Source organism: Amblyomma americanum, chromosome 3, assembly GCF_052857255.1.
Source record: "Amblyomma americanum isolate KBUSLIRL-KWMA chromosome 3, ASM5285725v1, whole genome shotgun sequence".
NCBI classification, from domain to species: Eukaryota; Metazoa; Arthropoda; class Arachnida; order Ixodida; family Ixodidae; genus Amblyomma; species Amblyomma americanum.
The window spans coordinates 42800997-42820773 of record NC_135499.1 but is presented as its reverse complement, the minus strand read 5'-3'; the positions used below and the strand labels follow the sequence as shown (position 1 = coordinate 42820773).

At 49.9% G+C, this 19777-nt stretch overlaps 1 protein-coding gene across 1 annotated transcript in view; it reads left to right on the top strand.

Moving 5' to 3' along the window:
- LOC144123702 (uncharacterized) overlaps window positions 1–19777 on the top strand; it is a 40409-nt gene that overhangs the window by 1579 nt on the left and 19053 nt on the right. The window contains exons 2-3 of the mRNA XM_077656483.1: window positions 1056–1259; window positions 17669–17894. Of these exons, the coding sequence (XP_077512609.1) occupies window positions 1056–1259; window positions 17669–17894 (430 nt within the window). The remainder of the gene's footprint in view (window positions 1–1055; window positions 1260–17668; window positions 17895–19777) is intronic.

Genomic DNA, 19777 nt, shown 5'->3' with positions numbered 1-19777 from the left:
TGTTTTATCGTGTTTGTGCCGAGTTTGTCGTGTTCTGTTATACTGCATGTAAGTTTGAAAGTCTATTCTGTTGTGATTATTGACGATGTCAAATGACATTTTCAAGCGACGCATTTTGCGACCAGATTCCAAGGTGGGTAAACCGGAACGGCTAAGAAGATCAGATATCGATGCCTGTGTTCCGTAGGCGTTGAAAATGAAACGTAGTGCTCTTCTTTGGGTACGCTCTATACTTGTGGCATCCGTTTTCGTATGCGGGTCCCATACTAGGTCGGCATATTCGAGTAATAGACGCACTAGGGAAGTATACCACAAGCATTGTTTTAGTGGAAGCATGTTTTAGCCGGTATCTTATTAGCCATAGTCTTTTAGATGCCACTGAGGTTATGTTATTAATGTGCGGGCTCCAACTTAGATTCGAACTGATCGTTACGCCAAGGTACTTAAGTTCATCTACCCGTTCAAGAGAGACGCTGTTAACTTTGTAAGAGTACAGGAAGGGAAATTTTTCTTGGTTATGGTCATTTGTTACTAACATTCAATGACATTTTCCAGTTGTTGCACCAATTACTCACAAACCCTAAATAGTTATCTAAAATTAGCTAGTTGCCTTCGGAGAGAATTGTGTGATAAATTACGCAGTCGTCTGCAAAAAACGAGCCTGCGCAGTAGAATCGAACTTCAGGTCATTTAAATATATATGAAAAAGAAGTGGCCCGATGACTGAGCCCTGCGGCACTCCTGAAAGCACTGGAGTGATCGACGAACTTAAACCAGAGATCTGCACGCACTGCTGCCGCTGTGATAAGTAGGAATCAAGTCATTGCAGAATTTGTTTATTTTCTAAGATGTGCTTAAGTTTAATTAAGTTTAATTTGTTCTGCTGTATCAAGAGTTGCGAAGAAATCGTTGGTAGTGTGTGATAACTGTGTCGTAGTCGATAACCCACGGCGAAAAACATGTTGGGACTCAGATAAAAAGTTGTTTTCCTCCAAGAACGTTGTGATATGCTTAAAGATGAAGTGTTCCATTAAGTAAAGTGTTTCATTCAACAGGATCCCGCCACAGCCGAAGCAACTGACGCAGCCCAGACGCCCAGTGCTGTAGGCACACCGTCGCCAGTGTCCCACGGTCACTCCGCCAGCGCCGCGACCTCCCCTCATCCAGAGCCGGGCACGGTGCCTCAGACGGAGCCTCAGCATCTTCTCCCGGCCGATGGCGTCCAACCTCAGCCAGAACCATTACTGCCACAGCCTTCGGTGAGCGCCTACTCCTCTCCGAATGAACAGCTCCGTGCTTAACGGCGGTTCTTTTCCATCTAAAAACGTATTTCGGTTTACCAATTGAACTGCGTAGACTAGAGCTTATCGTAAAGATGTGGTACCTAGGTCGTTCCACTGCTATCCTTTAGCGCTAGCTGCAGGCAGCGCAGCGCGCGCAGAAGACAGCAAGGCAGAATGGCGTTAGAACTCTGCTTATTCGAAATGTTGGGGCCTCAAGAAAAGCAAAAATATAACTTTAGTGCTAAACCCCTTAATACGATCAACGCTGCACCAGGTGAAATGCATGTGAACGTTGGCATTCCCTCTTTTGCCACTTCGCGTGAGACATGCACCATTCAGCGTGATCATGCCGCACCTTTCAGGCACGGCCGCATAGCGGCCGTGCCGGAAATGGGCTTCTACCGCACGAGGCGGATTTAACGTTGTTGACGGCGGAACTTATCGCTGATCCATCAGAGCAACTGTGGTCAAGACCCTTTTCCCTAGCATCCCACCCAGAAGAGCCGAGCACCAGGCCGGGGGAAATCATGTACCTATTAAAAACCGGTGGGTACCCGGCGGCACTGGGGATCGAACCCAGCACCTCCCGAATGCGAGGCGGATGCTTACCACAAGGCCATCGCTTCGGTTTTTATGTGCTGAACTCTCCCAGAGCGCACTCATTTAAACTTCACCTAACTCGCAACACTCGTTGCCACCTCTCAACTTACTCACGAGCCACCTTTGCAGGGTGATTGTGTTCGAAACTGGTTTTGCCCCGGAGGGCGCAGTGGGGTTTGTGGAGCTTCTTCCAAGCGTACACCCCTGAGGAGGCCGGGCGCCGGACCGTGGGACGCTTGTACCCCATTTTTGCCGGTGGGTTGCCGGCGGTGGGTTTCGAACCAGCCACCTTCCGCAGCTGAGGCGGACGCCATAGCCCCTCGGCCACAACTGCGGTTTGGATCTTACTGTCTTATTGGATTGTCTTATAGGATCTTCCTGTCTAATAGATTATTGTCTTGTAGTGTTTGGATCTTACTGTCTTCCTGTTATAGATTATAACGGGGAGTTGATGCTATACTTCTGTGAGCGACACAACCTAGTTATTGCAAATAGAGAAACTAAGTGTGAGGGACAAATCACGTGGGAATCCCGTAACAGGCAAACGACAATTGACTACTGTTTAATCTCGCAGGGGATGTATAGCAAGCTCGCAGTGATGGAGATAGACGAAGAGGGGAAGTACAGCCTCGGTAGTGATCATAAGCGTATTAGTCTGCAGTTTGGAGCCCTGCTCAAAAGATAAATGAAGGGGAGTCAAAAAGAGTGCGGAAAATTAAATGACGAACAAATAGCGCAAATAGCGGCGTGCATAGAGGAAGTAATAGAGACACATCCCATGGAAAAGCGGGATTATAATAAGTCAGAACTCCTCATTAGTACAAAAATAAAACAAGTAAAAGGAGAAAACCGCTGGAGAGGAAAGAGGAAGCCACGAAGTTGGTGGAATAAGGAAATTAGGGAGGCCATCGAACAACGACGGTTGGCATCACGGGAATACAAGAGAAGCAAAGAGGGCGCAGTTATCTGAAGAGGAAATAGGCCGAAAATGGGAATCTTATCGACAAAAGAAACAGCAAGTACAGGTCCTCGTCCAGGCTAAAATAAAGCAGTCCTCTGATCGCTGGCTGGCTGAAGTTCGCGATCCAACTAAAGGGGGGCCAAGAAAATTCTGGAACCATATAAGCTGGCTGGGCAAAGCGAATCACAGAGAGCAGGAACAGATTCACGATGCCGAAGGAAAATGTTTAGAGGGAGATGACGCTGTGAACTACATTTCATCAGTTATAGCTGAGTCATTTAAGAAAGACGATAGAGTAATCACCCCAAATGAGGGAGCAACACAGGACAGCACAACAGAAAACAGCGTGGAACTGACGAATCTTAACTGGAAAAGGGCGGAAGCAAATATTCCATGATGTACGTCAGCAGGGATCGACGAAATTCCAATCAAGCTAATTAATGAACTTGGCCCAAGAGGCAAGGAAACGCTGGTAAGAGTATTGGAGGCAGTCATAACGGATCAGCAAATTCCGCGCAGCTGTAAACAGAGTAAAATGAATTTGATTTATAAAGGAAAAGGCAATAAGACGAACATAAAATCCTTCCGACCGATTACGATAACATCAGTTACATACAGGCTGGCGATGCAGGCGGTGAAAATAAAAATGCAGCCATGGGTAGAAAGTAATAGAATACTCGGAGAACTTCAGAACGGGTTCAGAAGTGGTAGGCGCTTAGATGATGGCCTGTTCGTGCTTACCCAGTGCATAGAAATAGCTAAGGCGGAAAACAGACCTCTGTATTTAGCCTTCTTGGACATAAGCGGTGCATACGACAACGTGAACAGGGAACTCCTGTGGATCATATTAAAAGGTGAAGGTGTCAGTCATGAGGTAATTAATTTTCTACAGGAAATATATAGAGAAAATGAAGTTGAAATAACATGGGAAGGAATTAAGAGTACAACAACTGTCCAGATACACAAAGGATTAAGGCAAGGTTGTCCTCTATCACCGCTGCTGTTCATGTTTTATATGATAAGTATGGAAAGAAGGCTACAAGGAAGCAATCTAGGTTATGATCTGTCATACACATTAGGCGGAAAGGCTGTTGAGCAACGACTACCGGGTTTAGTGTATGCGGACGATATTGTACTGTTAGCCGATAGCCAGGAAGATTTGCAAACTTTGGTGAATTGCTGTGGAGACGAAGGAGACAGTCTAGGCTTCAGTTTTAGCGCAACTAAGTCAGGCGTGATGCTTTTCAACGGCACAACTGATCAGGAGCTTACAATACAAGGCCATGAAATACCCCGAGTGGCCGAATACAAATATCTCGGAGTATGGGTAAACAACGGGCATATGTACATGGAAAAGCAGGAACAGTCTCTCATAGCGAAAGGGCGACGAGATGCCGGGATAATGAAACATAGGGCATTGTGGGGGTACAACAGGTATGAAGTCCTCAGAGGTATTTGGAAAGGAATAATGGTGCCGGGGCTTACTTTCGGGAATGCGGTTCTATGCTTAAGGGCTGCAGTTCCGTCGCGATTAGAAGTAAATCAGAGAACTGTCGGAAGATTAGCACTAGGTGCCCACGGGAAAACCACAAACGAGGCAGTACAGGGGGACATGGGCTGCGCAACGTTCGAAGCATCGGAAGCTCAGAGTAAAGTACTATACGAAGAACGCCTGGGGAAATTGGATGAAAACAGGTGGGCAGCTAAGGTATTTAAATACCTGTACAGAAAGAGCTTTGACACACAGTGGCGGAAACGAACTAGAAAGCTGGCCAGTAAGTTTGCCAGAAACGAGGAAGGAGAAAGAAAGAGCATTAAACAACAGGTTAAAAACGTCGCAGGTAAAAATTGGAAAGATTCAATGGCAAAGAAGCATAGTGTAGAACTATATCGATGCTGGAAAAGGCAGATCAGGAAGGAAACGTTTTATGATAATTCAAGAGGCAGTGCCCTTCTCTTTGAAGCTAGGTCAGGGTGTCTTAGAACGCGCAGCTACCGAAAAAAAATTAACGAAGAAGATGACACATGTGCTGTGTGTGGTAAATATGAAGAAACAATAGAACACCTCTTCCTAAAATGTGATGGTATCCATCCCGATGTCGATGCAGGCACAGTCACTCTTCCTGAGGCCTTAGGGTTTTGAGATAACAATAGTTATGTAAATAAATCTGCGGTGGAAATGAGCAAAAAGCGATTGGAGGATTGGTGGCACAAAAGCAGAGAGGTGACATAAGTTTTAAAGTGTAGGAAGACTATTTTAAGGAAATGGCGAATTGTATTAACAACTTACAGCAGAGTAAACAAAAATAAAGGAAAAACTGAGTATAGTGGCAACAGCCACTGCCATGTTTAAAAGGTGACGCTCCTACCTTCAATCCATGTCTTGCATGCAGTGAGGCGAAAGAGATTAAAGGGACACTGAGGAGAACCCTATCAAATTTTTTTCTTAGCAATATCTAATAGTTCGGCATTTCATGGCTTTGTTGACGCTTGTCCGGGAGCGAAAGATGGATTTATTTCAAGGAAATTTGGATTTGAAGTTGAAAAATATTTTCCCGCCGCTCCGATTCAAACTCGAGAACTCTTATGACGACACAGAACGGAGTGACGTGAAACGCGACGTAAACAGAGACTCCGTGATTTCTGGCGGCTAGCGGTGCGGTCTAGCAGCTGCCGAAATGAAAGCTACCACCGCCGCACGTTGAAGGCATCTATCGGGGGTCGCCACCGTCGGTTCGTTTACGTTTGCACCGGCGTCTTGCCAGCGTTACGATGGATCCCGTTCCCGAACCCGACGACGTAGCTCTCGCAAAAACTCTGGCCTGCATTTCAGCGACCTCAGCCCCACAGAGCGTGCGATGCTTTTGAGGGAGCACGGTTAGGTTAGGCGCCGGCGGGTGGTTTCCCCCTTCCTCAGAGAGCAGCCGTTGCAAACTAAATATCATAACCCCAGTGCGGGGAGTCGTAAGGGGCCAGGACAATGTCGGCGCCTTGCGCCCATCGGAGGCTGACAGGCGCTTTGTGGCCAACGGATTGTGATTCCTTGAACGGCGCGGTTGCACGGCGCAGCAGGCGGCGTCGAGGTCTCTCACGGTTGCAAGGACCAAGTTATTTTCTGCCACAAAAAACAAACGGGTGCTCAAGGGCGGTCGCGTTATAAGTCGGCTGCTTGAAACCAAAGCCGGCGCACGACGCTTCAACGGCTTCCGCTAGATCCAACGGGTGCACTGGATCTGGCTCTCTCGCCCACTTGCATGTACCTTCAGATATGTACTGTGGATCTATTAAATTAGCCGAGCTCGAAAAGAACAGCTCCGCCCAACTGCCGCAGCTATTGAATACAACGCGCACCTCGCCGCGGAGCCGAATCAGTCTGGCCGGGGCGGCGGCGGATGGCGCACTCGGCGCGAAGTAGAGACATGCTCCAAGTCTCCCCCCGCCAGTGCGGTCAGAGTGCGCCGAAGCCGCCGAACGCGTCGGCGGTCAAGCGCAGTTCGAGTATAGAGGGTCTCGCTTTGACGAAGGGGACTTCGCCGTGCAGCGCGCGCGCGCGCCTCGGCGCAGCATAAACGCGCCTTAACAGAGCCTGCGCTTAACCGCTAACGAACGTATTCGGCGGCGGCGGCATCCATGGGAGCCGCTGAATACCCCCGCCCACTCACTGAATAAAAGGAAAGAAGTCCTGTGCTGAGGTTCGGAGTCGAACCAGGGCCTTTGGCGTTTGAGGCGGAGACGCTACCACTCCGCCACGACTGCTTTTTTTTTTATTGCCGGTACCACGACTGCTCAAGTTACAGCCGTCTATAAAGGCGCATCTAGTGAATGCACTCTTCTGATGCAGAAATCTCCGCGCTTTCGCTAGGTATATCCTGGCCTAACAGAGCTAGGCCATCGGCAATTTTCCTGAACTGCCTTGTACCTTGTCTCCCGTCCCTAAAAACGATTTCCGTTAAGTAGTTTGGAGTTGACTGGCACAGCCGGGAATGTTTCGCAGGGCAAGCGTGCGAATACACAAGTGCTGCCTTGTACGATCACCGACCATCGTGCCATCATAGCTTTTCATCGACCGTTGCGATCACCTGACAAGCCTTAACAGGCTCCTTCAAAGGTTAACTAGCACTTGAAGCGGCACTTGGAGTTCCTCTGCTGTTCGGCGCTTGTAAATCGAGGCGCGTCAAAACCAAAACCACGGGGCACGCAAAGCTCATAGACGCGAAGCGCCATAACAAATCGAAACTCTCCTGGCCGCTTGTGGCGCCGCCAAGCATCAGTTTTCTTTGCTTCCAACATTCAGGTATTGTTTTGCCTGCCTTCCTTGTGTGATAAAAGTGCACTATTGGTTTTAAAACAAAACTTACTTCAATATTAATCTGCGCAACCTACCTTTGTCAGCCTCAGAGATTCGCGGCCCATGTAGGATGGAAAATTCCTCCAAGGTGGCGTCTCTTGTCCAATGGCGTCACCACGCTTGTACTTGCGAGATTGGCCTGTGGTGGCGATACCTGTATTTTGGTTCTTGCTATTTTCTACCTTACAAGAGCTTTGTTTTCAGTAAGAGCGGCGTTTTTGTGATCAGGAGCTGGTATTCTATCGATACAAGCCAACTTCAATTTCTCCTCAGTGTCACTTTAACATAGATGGCGCATACCGCTCCTACACACCAGTGCACGTATAGTCTTCTTCATCGGGCGAGGAGGACGTCGAAACGCCTCCTCTTCGGGCTGCTGCAAACCGGTTCCGCGGCCGCGTGTGCCAGACTAGCGCGGGTGCGCATAACAGCCCAGCGAGAGATGACGCAATGCCCAGAGAGCCCTTAGCCGAAAGGTCGATGTGCATGAGCATATGCACCATTTTCTCATGGGCGATGCCATGTTTAGGGTGTCTCGATGCAGCTTCCAACGCTGTGTCGTGGTCTGAGGTCGACGAACTCACTCATTACTGGACAAACCCGGGCTCACTCACGCTCATTTCACATGATCTGAGTCGTGAGTTCGGACTCACATTCACATCGTGACCTGAGTCGTGAGTCTATACTCATATTCAGATCGTTATCTGAGTCATGAGTCCGTGCTCACATTCAGATCATGATCCGAGTCGTGGTGGGTCCGGACTGACGTTCAGATATCAATCTGAGTTATGAGTCCGGACTCACGTTCAGATCATGATCTGAGCTCTGGTGAATCCGGGATCACATTCACATCATGGTCAGTAGTGGTCAGTCCGGTCGAAATTCCTGTGCACTCGTAATAATTATTAATTACGCTTCTGATCGAGATGATGATGCAAAGCAATTTCATTGCTGTCATGAAATCAGTGACCTCACCAATCAATCACCAATTCCATTTACTAGTGACGCCACGCATGAATAACCAATTAGGTTGATAGATAGATTTAGTATGGGGCGGCCATCTTGAAGTCCTCGGACTTTGAAAATTTCACGCCGAAGGAAGCTTGTAGCAGACCACAAGAAACCGGGAAACATGACGAATAAGAGCTAACGCTCTTAAAAGTGCTAATACAGGTGACATAGTCGCCACATTTACATGTTCCTTCAGGCGCGTAACATATAGGCCGGCGTAAAACGCTGTTCGATGTTCGAGCTTATAGGAGTCGTGATTCAAGGCGAGACTGGCTTACTCCTTAGTTGAAATGGGCGAGTGAGCCCGAATGAATGAGCGCCGATGAGTCGTGAGTCGAAATTAGTGGGCACAGATGAGTCGTTAGTCGAAATGTGAGTGAGTTAAAATGAGTTAGTGAGCCCAGATGAGTAGTGAGTCTGAGATAGTCGTGAGTCTTTACACGTTGTTGACCCCTGATGACTTGTGAGTCTGAGTCAGCCCAAGGGAGTTTAATACTAAGTGAGCTTGAGTTCATGAGTTCGAGTGAGTCCAGGCCTCTGTGAGTGCGAGTTTGAGTTAGCCCATAGGTTGACCAAACTTTTGTGAGTGAGCCTTAGTGAGCACTGGTATTTTGCCGAGGTATGATCGCGGCGTCATAGCCATGTTGGAAAAGTAGCGACATCTAGTTACTAGCATCGGCATGACCGCCTAGCCGTCTCATTGCCACCACTGCGCACTTGTTGCGAGCACTCTCAGACACTCTTACATCCACCAAGTGACAAAGGGGGTGCTCGTTAGGTGCCCAGCTTTCGCCGCTCGCAAGCCAGAGAATGGGTAGGAGCCAAAGGCTAAAAAAAAACAAGCTTTATGCAGCAATTAAAGAGACGATACAGAGGAATTCTAATCGCCCGTAATAACACAAAGTGATCTACAAAGCAATGCATCACATGCAAAGTGACACTAGAGAGAGGCTACAGTACAGAGAAAGACCTTGCAACAACAGTGCACTAATACATGGAAGAGGTTTAGTTTGTTGTGTTTGTTAGGTACAAAACCTACAGAAAATCAAGAAAGCCGCGAATTTCAAAAGAACTATGTGACCTCATAGAATAAAAGCGACTTTTTCTCGTTTAAAATAAAGAAAATACACTATTGTTTCCCTCAATTCAAAAAATTTTGTAATAAATTGGGTAGTGATTGAAAAACAGCAAGAGGTGATTATTATTTGCGAAATACAGCTAAGTCTTATGGTTCAAAGGAAACATGAAACACCCTTAACGATATCCTAGCCAAAAGAAAACCAACGCACCCGTCTCACACCACATACGCGGTGCAAACTATAGGACGGAGTTGACTTGGCTAATAAATTTGATAGGCATTTCTTTTCTCTCTTCTCCCGAAAATCTACTGAAGTCTTCCATGAAGATGTCTTAGTCTATGTAACCAGTAAACAAAGTAATTCAATCTTTCTGTCACCATGCACTGATGCTAAAATAATTAGCCTTAGTCAACCTTTACATAGTAATAGTGCCCCAGGTATTCACGGCATTGCTTCAATCCGGTTGAAAAAGGCAGCAGGTATTATTGCGACACCAATAGCACATATTGACATCGCCCATTCATCGTTGTCGTTCTACTAGAACCACGAGAGCGCGGAATGCGCGCGCGAGCTGGCCTTAGAAAAGGAAGCCGAAGTGTCTGGCTGCGAATGCTCCGCTTTTGGGACTGCTACTGACGTCCGCTGCAGTCACCTACTTTGACGTATCCAACCGAGCTGTACCACCCGTGACATCTGGTGGAGGTGCTGGGTAACGCATTCCATGCCTCGGACTCCCCCAGCAAGCAGGGATTCAAGTCCTCGAGGGTCATCTGCCATCGAGGTGACGCCTGTACACCACGGCAGCCGCCGGCTCAAAGGCCTTCAACCCGAGTTTGGGCTTCTGGAGTCTCGCTCAACCCAAGCGGTTCGTTCAGCGCCATCGTCGACGACCGTCCAGCCCGAAATAGGCATGCAGACGACGATTAGTTCACCTTCTGTTGTGCTGCAGCAGCCTCGGGAGCCACCGATCTTCCAAGGTTCTCCAGGCGAAGACCCGGAAGACTGGCTGGAGAAATTTGAACGCGTGGCCCGGTACAACAGATGGGCGGAAGACTCCAAGCTTCAACACGTGTTCTTTTCGCTGGAGGGCGCAGCTCGTACGTGGTTCGAGAACCGGGAGTCGTCCATAACGACGTGGAACGTATTTAAAGACCAGTTCCTGAAGGATTTCACCACGGTGATTCGAAGAGAACGGGCCGATCTGCTCCTTCTGTCCCGAACCCAGCTACCAAATGAAAGTATACTGGTATACTTCGAAGAGATGGCAAAGTTATTTCGTCGAGCTGACCCGGACATGACAGAGCAGAAGAAACTCCGGTACCTTATGCGAGGTGTCAAGGAGCAAATCTTTTCCGGACTGGTTCGCAATCCACCGAGCACGGTCGCAGAGTTTCTGTCGGAGGCAACCACCATGGAAAAGACACTCGATATGCGGTTTCGGCAATACAAGCGTCAACCTTTGGCCACGACTGCGGCAACCACGGACATAGTAACACCCACATGCTTCGCGAAACCGTACGAGCTATCGTTCGCGAGGAGCTCCAGAAGCTGTTCCCGGCTACGCCGCCTGCGCCAACGGTTACTGCTCTATCCGAGGCTATTCGGGAAGAGGTGCAACAGGCGTTTACAACACCAGCTCCCTTTCAGCCGTCCACAGCCCCACCGCAAATGACATACGCCGCTGTTGCTCATCGCGCACAACCGCCGCCGACTCGTCTTCAGGAAACCCCGGCCTCTTTTCGGCCGCAACCACCTGCTCGTCCTGCTCCATCGTATCCCCGTAAAAGTGACATCTGGCGCACTCCCAACTACCGTCCTCTCTGCTATCACTGCGGTGAGCCGGGCCACCTGTACCGCAACTGCAGGTATCGTCAGATGGGCCTGCCGGGGTTCCCTGCAGATGCACCACGTCCGCAGCCTGGGCAGCGACCCAGAGAAATCAACGATTATCTGGCCGAATCTGCCGGTGGGACCCGCAGGTCGCCATCCCCACGTCGTCGGTCTTACGGTGACTTTCCTCGGGGAAGGTCGCCAAGCCCCCGCCAGGAAAACTAAAAGCAGCAACCTTTGAGGGGGAGGTTGCTCACCGACGAAATGTAACAGACCCTCCTACGCCGCAACTAGGTGGCCACCCGATGCCACGACCGAATGCCGTCCAACACCGTGAAACGCCGACTCGACGGGAATGCCACCTGACGTATCGAAATGAACCCGCGCCGCACCGCAGCCGTGACCGAACACCGCGCCGTACCGCTCACACGCCGTCTACGACAGCAAACCTGAGCATTTCCCTCGACGGAACAGACGTCACTGCGCTCGTCGACACAGGGGCGGATTACTCTATCCTCAGTGGAAATTTCGCCGCCACTCTGAAAAAGGTCACCACTCCGTGGATGGGCCCACAGATTCGTACAGCCGGGGGTCACTTAGTTACACCGACCGGGACTTGCACATCAAAAGTAGCAGTTCAAGGCGCAACCTACCTGGCAACGTTCGTTATACTCGAACATTGTTCACGTGACGTCATTCTCGGGATGGATTTCTTGACCGAGAATGGAGCGGTCATCGACCTCCAGTCAAAGGCCGTGTGTTTCTCCATAGAGAACGCAATACACAGAGATCCAGACCATCCGACCGCACTTTGCATCCTGGATGACCACGTCACCATCCCACCTCGTTCGAGTATTATGGTTTCTGTCGGCGCCAAGACTGTGCGGAATTTCGAAGGCGTCGCGGAAGGCAGCCAGATCTTTCTTTTTGCCAGGAGCCTTGCTGTCGCCAGAGGAGTCGTTAATCTCGTCGACGGAGAAACAGAAGTGCTGATAACCAATTTCGGTGGTGCACACCAACATCTGAACGTGGGAACCGTTGTGGCTCACGTTGATGCCATCGCCCATGTCAGCAGCACACCCAGTATTTCCACAATGTCGTTGTCGCAAGAGCAGAGCCCAGTCACTGGTTTCACGTTCGACGTCAATCCAGCACTCTCCCCGACGCAGCAACAGCAAGTTAAAGATCTTCTTCTGCGCTACGGCGACATCATCTCGGTATCATCGTGTGTTGGACGAACTCACCTAGCGAAGCATCGCATTATTACGGACGATAACGTGCACCCTCTCCGACAGTCCCCCTACCGAGTGTCTCCCGCTGAACGCGACGCTATTGGCCGCCAAGTCAAGGAAATGCTCCGCGACGACGTAATTCGTCCTTCCCGGAGTCCCTGGGCAGCGCCAGTCGTCCTTGTGAAGAAGAAAGACGGAACATTGCGGTTCTGTGTAGACTACCGTCGCTTAAACAAAATCACCAAAAAGGATGTCTATCCTCTCCCCCGGATCGACGGCGCTCTGGATCGCCTTTGTAGCGCTAAATACTTTTCTTCGATGGACCTCAAGTCAGGTTACTGGCAAATTGAGGTCGATGAGCGGGACCGTGAAAAAACAGCTTTTATTACTCCAGATGGCCTGTATGAATTTACGGCCATGCCCTTTGGACTGTGCTCTGCACCGGCAACTTTCCAACGCCTCATGGATACCGTCCTTGCCGATTTAAAATGGCAGACGTGTCTCGTCTATCTTGACGATGTTGTCGTCTTCGCCCCGACTTTCCAGGAGCATCTTCACCGCCTCGAATTGGTCCTACAAGCAATAAGGACTTCTGGACTCACGCTCAAAAATGAGAAATGCCACTTTGCGTATACAGAGCTGAAGTTCTTAGGGCACGTTGTGAATCAAGCCGGTGTTCAGCCTGATCCTGAAAAAACAACAGCTATTGCCCATTTTCCGCCGCCGCAAGACCTGAAAGCTGTCCGCCGTTTTCTTGGATTGTGCGCATATTACCGTCGCTTCGTGAAAGATTTTGCTCGCATTGCCGAGCCGCTGACGCCCCTAACAAGGTCGGACACACCTTTCACATGGGAAGCAGCGCAAGAAAATGCATTCCGCGCTCTCGTGGTTCTAGTAGAACGACGACGATGAATGGGATGTGTCATTCTGGGTCATGCTGGGTCCGTTCCCACGTTCGAACTCTGGCAACAAATGGATAATTGTCGCGACGGACTACCTTACCCGCTATGCAGAAACGTCAGCTCTACCCATCGGCACCGCTTTAGAAGTCGCTAAGTTCTTCGTGCATCAGATCGTCCTCCGCCATGGGGCACCTGAAGTGCTAATCACTGACAGAGGCCCTGCGTTCATGGCTGAGCTGCTGCAGGAGATCTTGGTTTACAGTCATACCGACCACCGCCGAACAACGTCGTACCACCCTCAAACGAACGGGTTGACTGAAAGACTGAACCGAACCCTTTCTGACATGATTTCCATGTACGTCGATATTGAACACAAAACGTGGGACGAAGTGCTTCCTTATGTCACCTTCGCCTACAATACGGCCATGCAAGAAACAACGCAGATGTCCCCATTCCAACTCGTCTACGGCCGTGCAGTGACGACGATGCTCGACGCAATGTTACCACATCTGGACGACTCTAGCCTTCACACTGATACCTACACGTTCCTGGAACACGCCGAAGCTACTCGCCAACTGGCCAAAGTTCGAATTCAGGACCAACAACTTCGAGATGCAGATCGCTACAATCGGCGCCGTCACGACGTCCATTATGCGCCTGGCGACCGTGTGTGGGCGTGGTTCCCCATTCGGCGACGAGGACTGAGCGAAAAACTCCTCCATCGCTACTTCGGACCATACTGCGTGGTCAGGTCATTGGGCGACCTCAACTACGAGGTCATTCCCGATGGATTTCAGAAGTCCCGACGGTCCCCGTGCTCTGAAGTGGTTCACGTGGTCCGCCTGAAGCCTTATCACGATCGGTAGCCTCGCCCACTAACCCCGTTCAGTCCTTCCGACCTCTCCACTCACTCCCAGCATCGGCACGATGCTTCTTTTTGCCGGGGAGTAATGACACCGCCCATTCATCGTCGTCGTTCTACTAGAACCACGAGAGCGCGGAATGCGCGCGCGAGCTGGCCTTAGAAAAAGAAGCCGAAGTGTCTGGCTGCGAACGCTCCGCTTTTGGGACTGCTACTGACGTCCGCTGCAGTCACCTACTTTGACGTATCCAACCGAGCTGTACCGCCCGTGACAATATGATCGCTCTCATACTCAAAATAGGTATTTTTCCACAGCTGCTGAAAATGGCTCGTGTCAGTGCTATTCATAAAAGGGGTGACATTAATGATTTAAGTAATTGTTGGCCCATTTCCATTCTTTGCGTTCTCGCTAAGATTGCAGGTCATATAATTAAAACACGCCTCTCATTGTTTCTAGACAAAAACAGTGTTGTTTCCAAGCAACAGTACGTATTCAAAAAAAAAAGAAAACAGTTGAGGCCAGTTTGCTGGATATTAAAGAAAACTTAATTGAAAACACATATAATAAATTGATTACGGTTGGCATATTTCTAGAGATGTGGAAAGCGTTCGATTCAGTCAACTACAAAGTATTGCTGAAAAAAACGGAGTGTTATGGAATACGCGGCGTTCCGTTATCGTTATTCACTATTCACCGACTTCAAACAACTATCGTAAACGGTTTTTCATCTGAGATCGGATAGATTGCATCTGGTGTGCCACTGGGCTCTGTTGTAGCACTTACGTTGTTTTTATTATATACTAATGAAGTAGTAACCTTTGTCCAGGAGATGACATTATAATCCATGTAGACGATATGGACGCATATTTTGCAGGGTCAGGCATAAATATTTTACAAGAAGCTTCTAATCATTCAAGAAGCTTCTAACAAGGTTAAATTGGAGGGACATGGGAGAGGTCTTTGCCTTGCAGTGAGCATACTCAAACTGATAATCATGATGATCAGTTACAGATGTCGCAATCGAGCGAGCACCAAATCTCCTTTTCCGGAAAATTTCCTCCGTGCTGGGCGTGCAGCAGTAGCGACATCATGCGGCACCCACTGAAAACCCCCTTGTAATGTACGGCGCTGGCCCAGCAGAGGGCGCAAGTGGCGGACAGCATACAATATCAAGACAAGAGTAAAATTTCACAAGTCATGGCTGGGTGGCTTGAACAACCGCCCGATTTAAAGGGCTCAGCCTCATCCATCCATCCATCCATCCATCCATCCATCCATCCATCCATCCATCCATCCATCCATCCATCCATCCATCCGTCCGTCCGTCCGTCCGTCCATCCATCCATCCATCCATCCATCCATCCATCCATCCATCCATCCATCCATCCATCCATCCATCCATCCATCCATCCATCCATCCGTCCGTCCGTCCGTCCGTCCGTCCGTCGGTCCGTCCGTCCATTCATCCATCCGTCCGTCCGTCCATCCATCATCCATCCAGCTTTTGCATTTCCACACTTAAGGAGACTTAAGTGCACCTCAATTTTTTTCTGAGCTGGTCAGCGCTCTAAGCGTCACTAAATCTTCGCTTTTCTCATTCTGTTGCAGTGATGGTGGTAGTTGCTTCTCTTAATAGATAGACCCCGTCTTCTTCCATCGCCAGGTAAACATCTCGATTGTGCCGGATTAAAATGAAATAACAAACTGATTTGGCTGAGTCACTTAATAACAGGAAACATACATCGCACACAAAAAATGATACAACTGCACAAAATAGAAACATGAGCTTGTCTGTACGCTTGACTACGTATGGTTCGTCATCCTGAACCAGCGTACGGGCGGACGTCCGTCGTTTCCTGAGCTTCTGCGAACCGATTGCTCACCATGTTTTATTAACTAGTTATCGACCAGACGTACTGTTCGTACAAATAATGCGACAGCGAACTAGAACACAATAACAAGACTGCGTTGTGTTTCGCTCTTTGTAGTTTGTTCTTCTGAAAACCGAGGTGATGGAATCATACGGCAGCTTTGAATCCCTGTTTGACCTTTGACCTCACTTTGACCTTCGAGAAAAAACGATCAAAACGTGTGAGGTGCACCATCCGTCTGCTTGATCCCTCTTTCGTCCTCTCCCATTTCGAATACTGAGCAACTGGAAATACAATTTTGGCCATGCAGCCCACTTGACGACATGAGTCACAGACCCCTGCTACATTCTGCAGTAGGAGATAGCCACCTCCCAGTGTATTTGTCTGGAGATAAGCGCCTGGGCCCGGAGCCGAAACGGTCGCGGACAATTCCTTTGGCAACACAGCGTTTACGCGAACTGGCTGAAAGGTCCATTTCAGTAAACAAAACTCACGAGACGTTAAACGAGAAGCTTAAGGAAAATCAGTGCTTTCCATATTTGCGGTTAACAGAGTTTCAAACATTCTTCTCGGATCACAAGGTTATGAGTGTTTCAGTAGGTCTTTAAATAAATACGTGTTTAAAGGCTTACTGGGCCTCGGGGAGAACGTCAAACATCGGCGAATCATACACCGAAATTTAAAAGGAACACTTCTTTTCTTCAGAAATTGGCAAGGAGATTGCTAAAGTCATAGCTCTTTCCATAACTTCTAGCCGCCGCGGTGGCTGAGTGGTTACGGCGCTCGGCTGTCGGCCCGAAAGACGCGGGTTCGATCCCGGCCGCAGCGGTCGAATATCGATGGAGGCGAAATTGTAGAGGCCCGTGTACTGTGCAATGTCAGTGCACGTTAAAGAACCCCAGGTGGTCGAAATTTCCGGAGCACTTCACTACGGCGTCTCTCATAGCCTGAGTCGCTTTGGGACGTTAACTCCCATAAACCATAAACCAATCTTTCCATAACTTCTGTAACTCTCCTGAATGATACCACACTGCCGTGTCTGTCGCTTTCTTTCTCTTCTTTCGTTTCACTCTGCGCTCCTTCATCTTACAGATGTGCTGTGATTTTAGAAAAAAATTGGCGATGGTTTACCTCTCGTTAAACCTGGCGTGACGCGATAGCTGCAGCTGGTCGCGTGGAACTTGCTTAGTTGAATTGCAGTCACCCTTTCGCCGCTCCGTTTCGCTGGGCGTTACTTCATCTTCTTCCCACTTGACACGGCGCATGCGTACAGCTGTGGCAGCTCGGCTTCGCCGGCGCGCCGCGCCGCCGGCAGCAGCAGCTGCTGTGCACCACGTGACTGGTCACGTGACCAACCAGGTGTCGAAGCACGTGATCAGCCATGGCGCCGCGCCGCCGGCAGCTGCTCCGCACCACGTGACCAACCACAGACAGCGTGGCGGCGCCGCCACCGCCACGGCACCGCCACGTTGATGGTTCGAAATGCTACCGCAATGTAGCTTCCACTACAGTCACTTCAACTGCCTCGCGCCGACCCTACGAAATGGGCAAGAGGCTTTTTACGGCGTGCTCCTATCGCACACCTGGATATTGTGTACCCTGTAGAGCAGATGCTCCATTCTCGTGCTCCAGAGGTGCAATTCCGCATCGGCGGCGGCAGATATGAATGGGTCATGACGGCGCTGCAGGAGGGCGCCCCGTCGCTCTACCAGGAAGACACCGAGGCCGCGGCGAGGACCCTGGCAACGCTGTTCACCACGGACCACGGGCGCACTGGGGAGAGTGGCGGCCACGCGACCTTCACAAACCCTAGCGGCGGCACGACGCTCCCGCGAAGCGACATCGTCTACGAGAGCGACTTGCCGCGGCGTCTCCGAACCACTGAGGAATCGCTGGCTGCTCGCGCGAGCCTCGGTGAGCAGGGCGCTGTAGCTCGACTCTGTAGTCGCGTCGTATCGTCTCGACCGTTAGCCGCTTCTATTACACGGTCTTGAACGAATCTAGAATCGTGGTTTTAAAGCTAAAACAGAAATGTTATGTATTCCTTTTGCTCTAAATGTTGCTTAGATTATTCTAGTGCCCTAGTATCTTACGGAAACACCATGCTTACTCCTTACTCAAAATTTTGTTACACGTGGTTGCCCGTCGTTTAGTCGCTCTGCAGATATGCAAAAATTTCAGTTGCACGTAGAGCGCAAGAGCAAAAAACGACAAAACCACGCATTTTAGGAGAAGATAGCGCGTAGTAAAACTACCAATTTTGCAAGACATTGCAGTAGCTTTGAGCATTACGGCAACGACCAGTGGTGGGCGCCTGCGAGGTCTCATGCCCGAAGCAGCAGAGCGTTCTGTTCACTTTCCATTTTTCAGGTGCTTTGTCCAAAGCTTCAGAAGGCTGCCTAGAATTAAGCAGGGTTTTTGAAACTGCCACTGCTGCGGCTTTGTTTTCACGCTGTCATGTCTGACCAAATCAGAAAATTTCGGCCTCTTTTCAGCAGCTCCCTGATCTAGAGAAACATTAACTTACCGTAATCGAAAAAAGAAAAAAGCGGTAGGGCTTTTTTTAAACCCAGTAGACTTTCAAAAGCATGTAGTTAGCCTGGTTGGCTCATTGCTTTGTTTTGCTGGGTCGGCGGCACGTCTCGCGACGGTATTGGACTCGGGTTAAGCTCTGCTGGAGGTTACGCTTATCTGGTCTGTTGGCGCCGCGGACGGAAGTTGATAGAGACAACGATGTGCAATGCACAGAGCGAGAGTGTGTTTAACTCGAGGCTGCGGCGATAGTGCAGTGGTCTCGTGCGGCGGCCAGCGAAGCTGATCTGTTTGCGCCCCCGCGGGTTCGCAACCGAGCCGCGGTGGTATGTATTTTATTTCTGCCCCTGAACTTCAGGGACCCCACAAGGTTCATGGTTAAGTTTGACCCCGTGAAACAGTGTTTTCGCAATAAAACTACACTTGAGCTCCGCTTTAAGGTTGTGTTGCAATAGATTCGATATGTGCGGAATTGCCATTCTCGGCTTCACATTCATACACCTCTGGGAGTCCTTACACGACTCCTCCCGCATTGACGCAGTGGTTAACCGATGCACCCCCGCCGTGCGATGGCAGGCACTGCCGTCGGTGGGGCTTGTGAGATGTTTTTCTTCCCGAGAAACCTCTCGCGAGCAATCATTAACTGCCACCTGCCAGGGTGGTCATTTCACTCACAATCGGGTGGGCAGGTTGCGATGACGCCACGAAGTCACGTGATCTATGACCCTCCTAAGTTGCCGGAGCGGCGGCATCATCACGTCATACCGGTTGCTCCGGCTGCGAGGTTTCACATAGTCGACGCCGCCGCCGACGCTGCGAGTTTTTTCCGACTTGTCTTACAAACGCTCTCGCGTTAAAAGAACAGACGCCTCGATACCCATACTCTTGTTCACAGTGACCGGAACAGGAACGGTGGTTAATTTATAGGGATCCCAGCAGAAACCACCTCGCCTGGGTCCGTTATTTGGATAATGTAGACGCGTTGCCCCGGTTAATCTGGCGGTCGGAGTCGTTGATGATGATGACGAAACTTTATGGCGTAAGGGCAGCTTTGGCCAAAGAGCGCCATGGCACTAGGTAGTTTTCCATTTCACAAGGTGGGGTCAGAGACCTACTTTCCAAGCTTTTCAACCTAAAGAAGCCGAGCACCAGGCAGGGGAAAGCTTTCACCCAATGTATCACCGGTGGGTACCCGGCGGCACTGGGGATCGAGCCCCGCACCTCCCGCAGGCGAGGCGGATGCTCAAACGACTAGGCCACCGCTG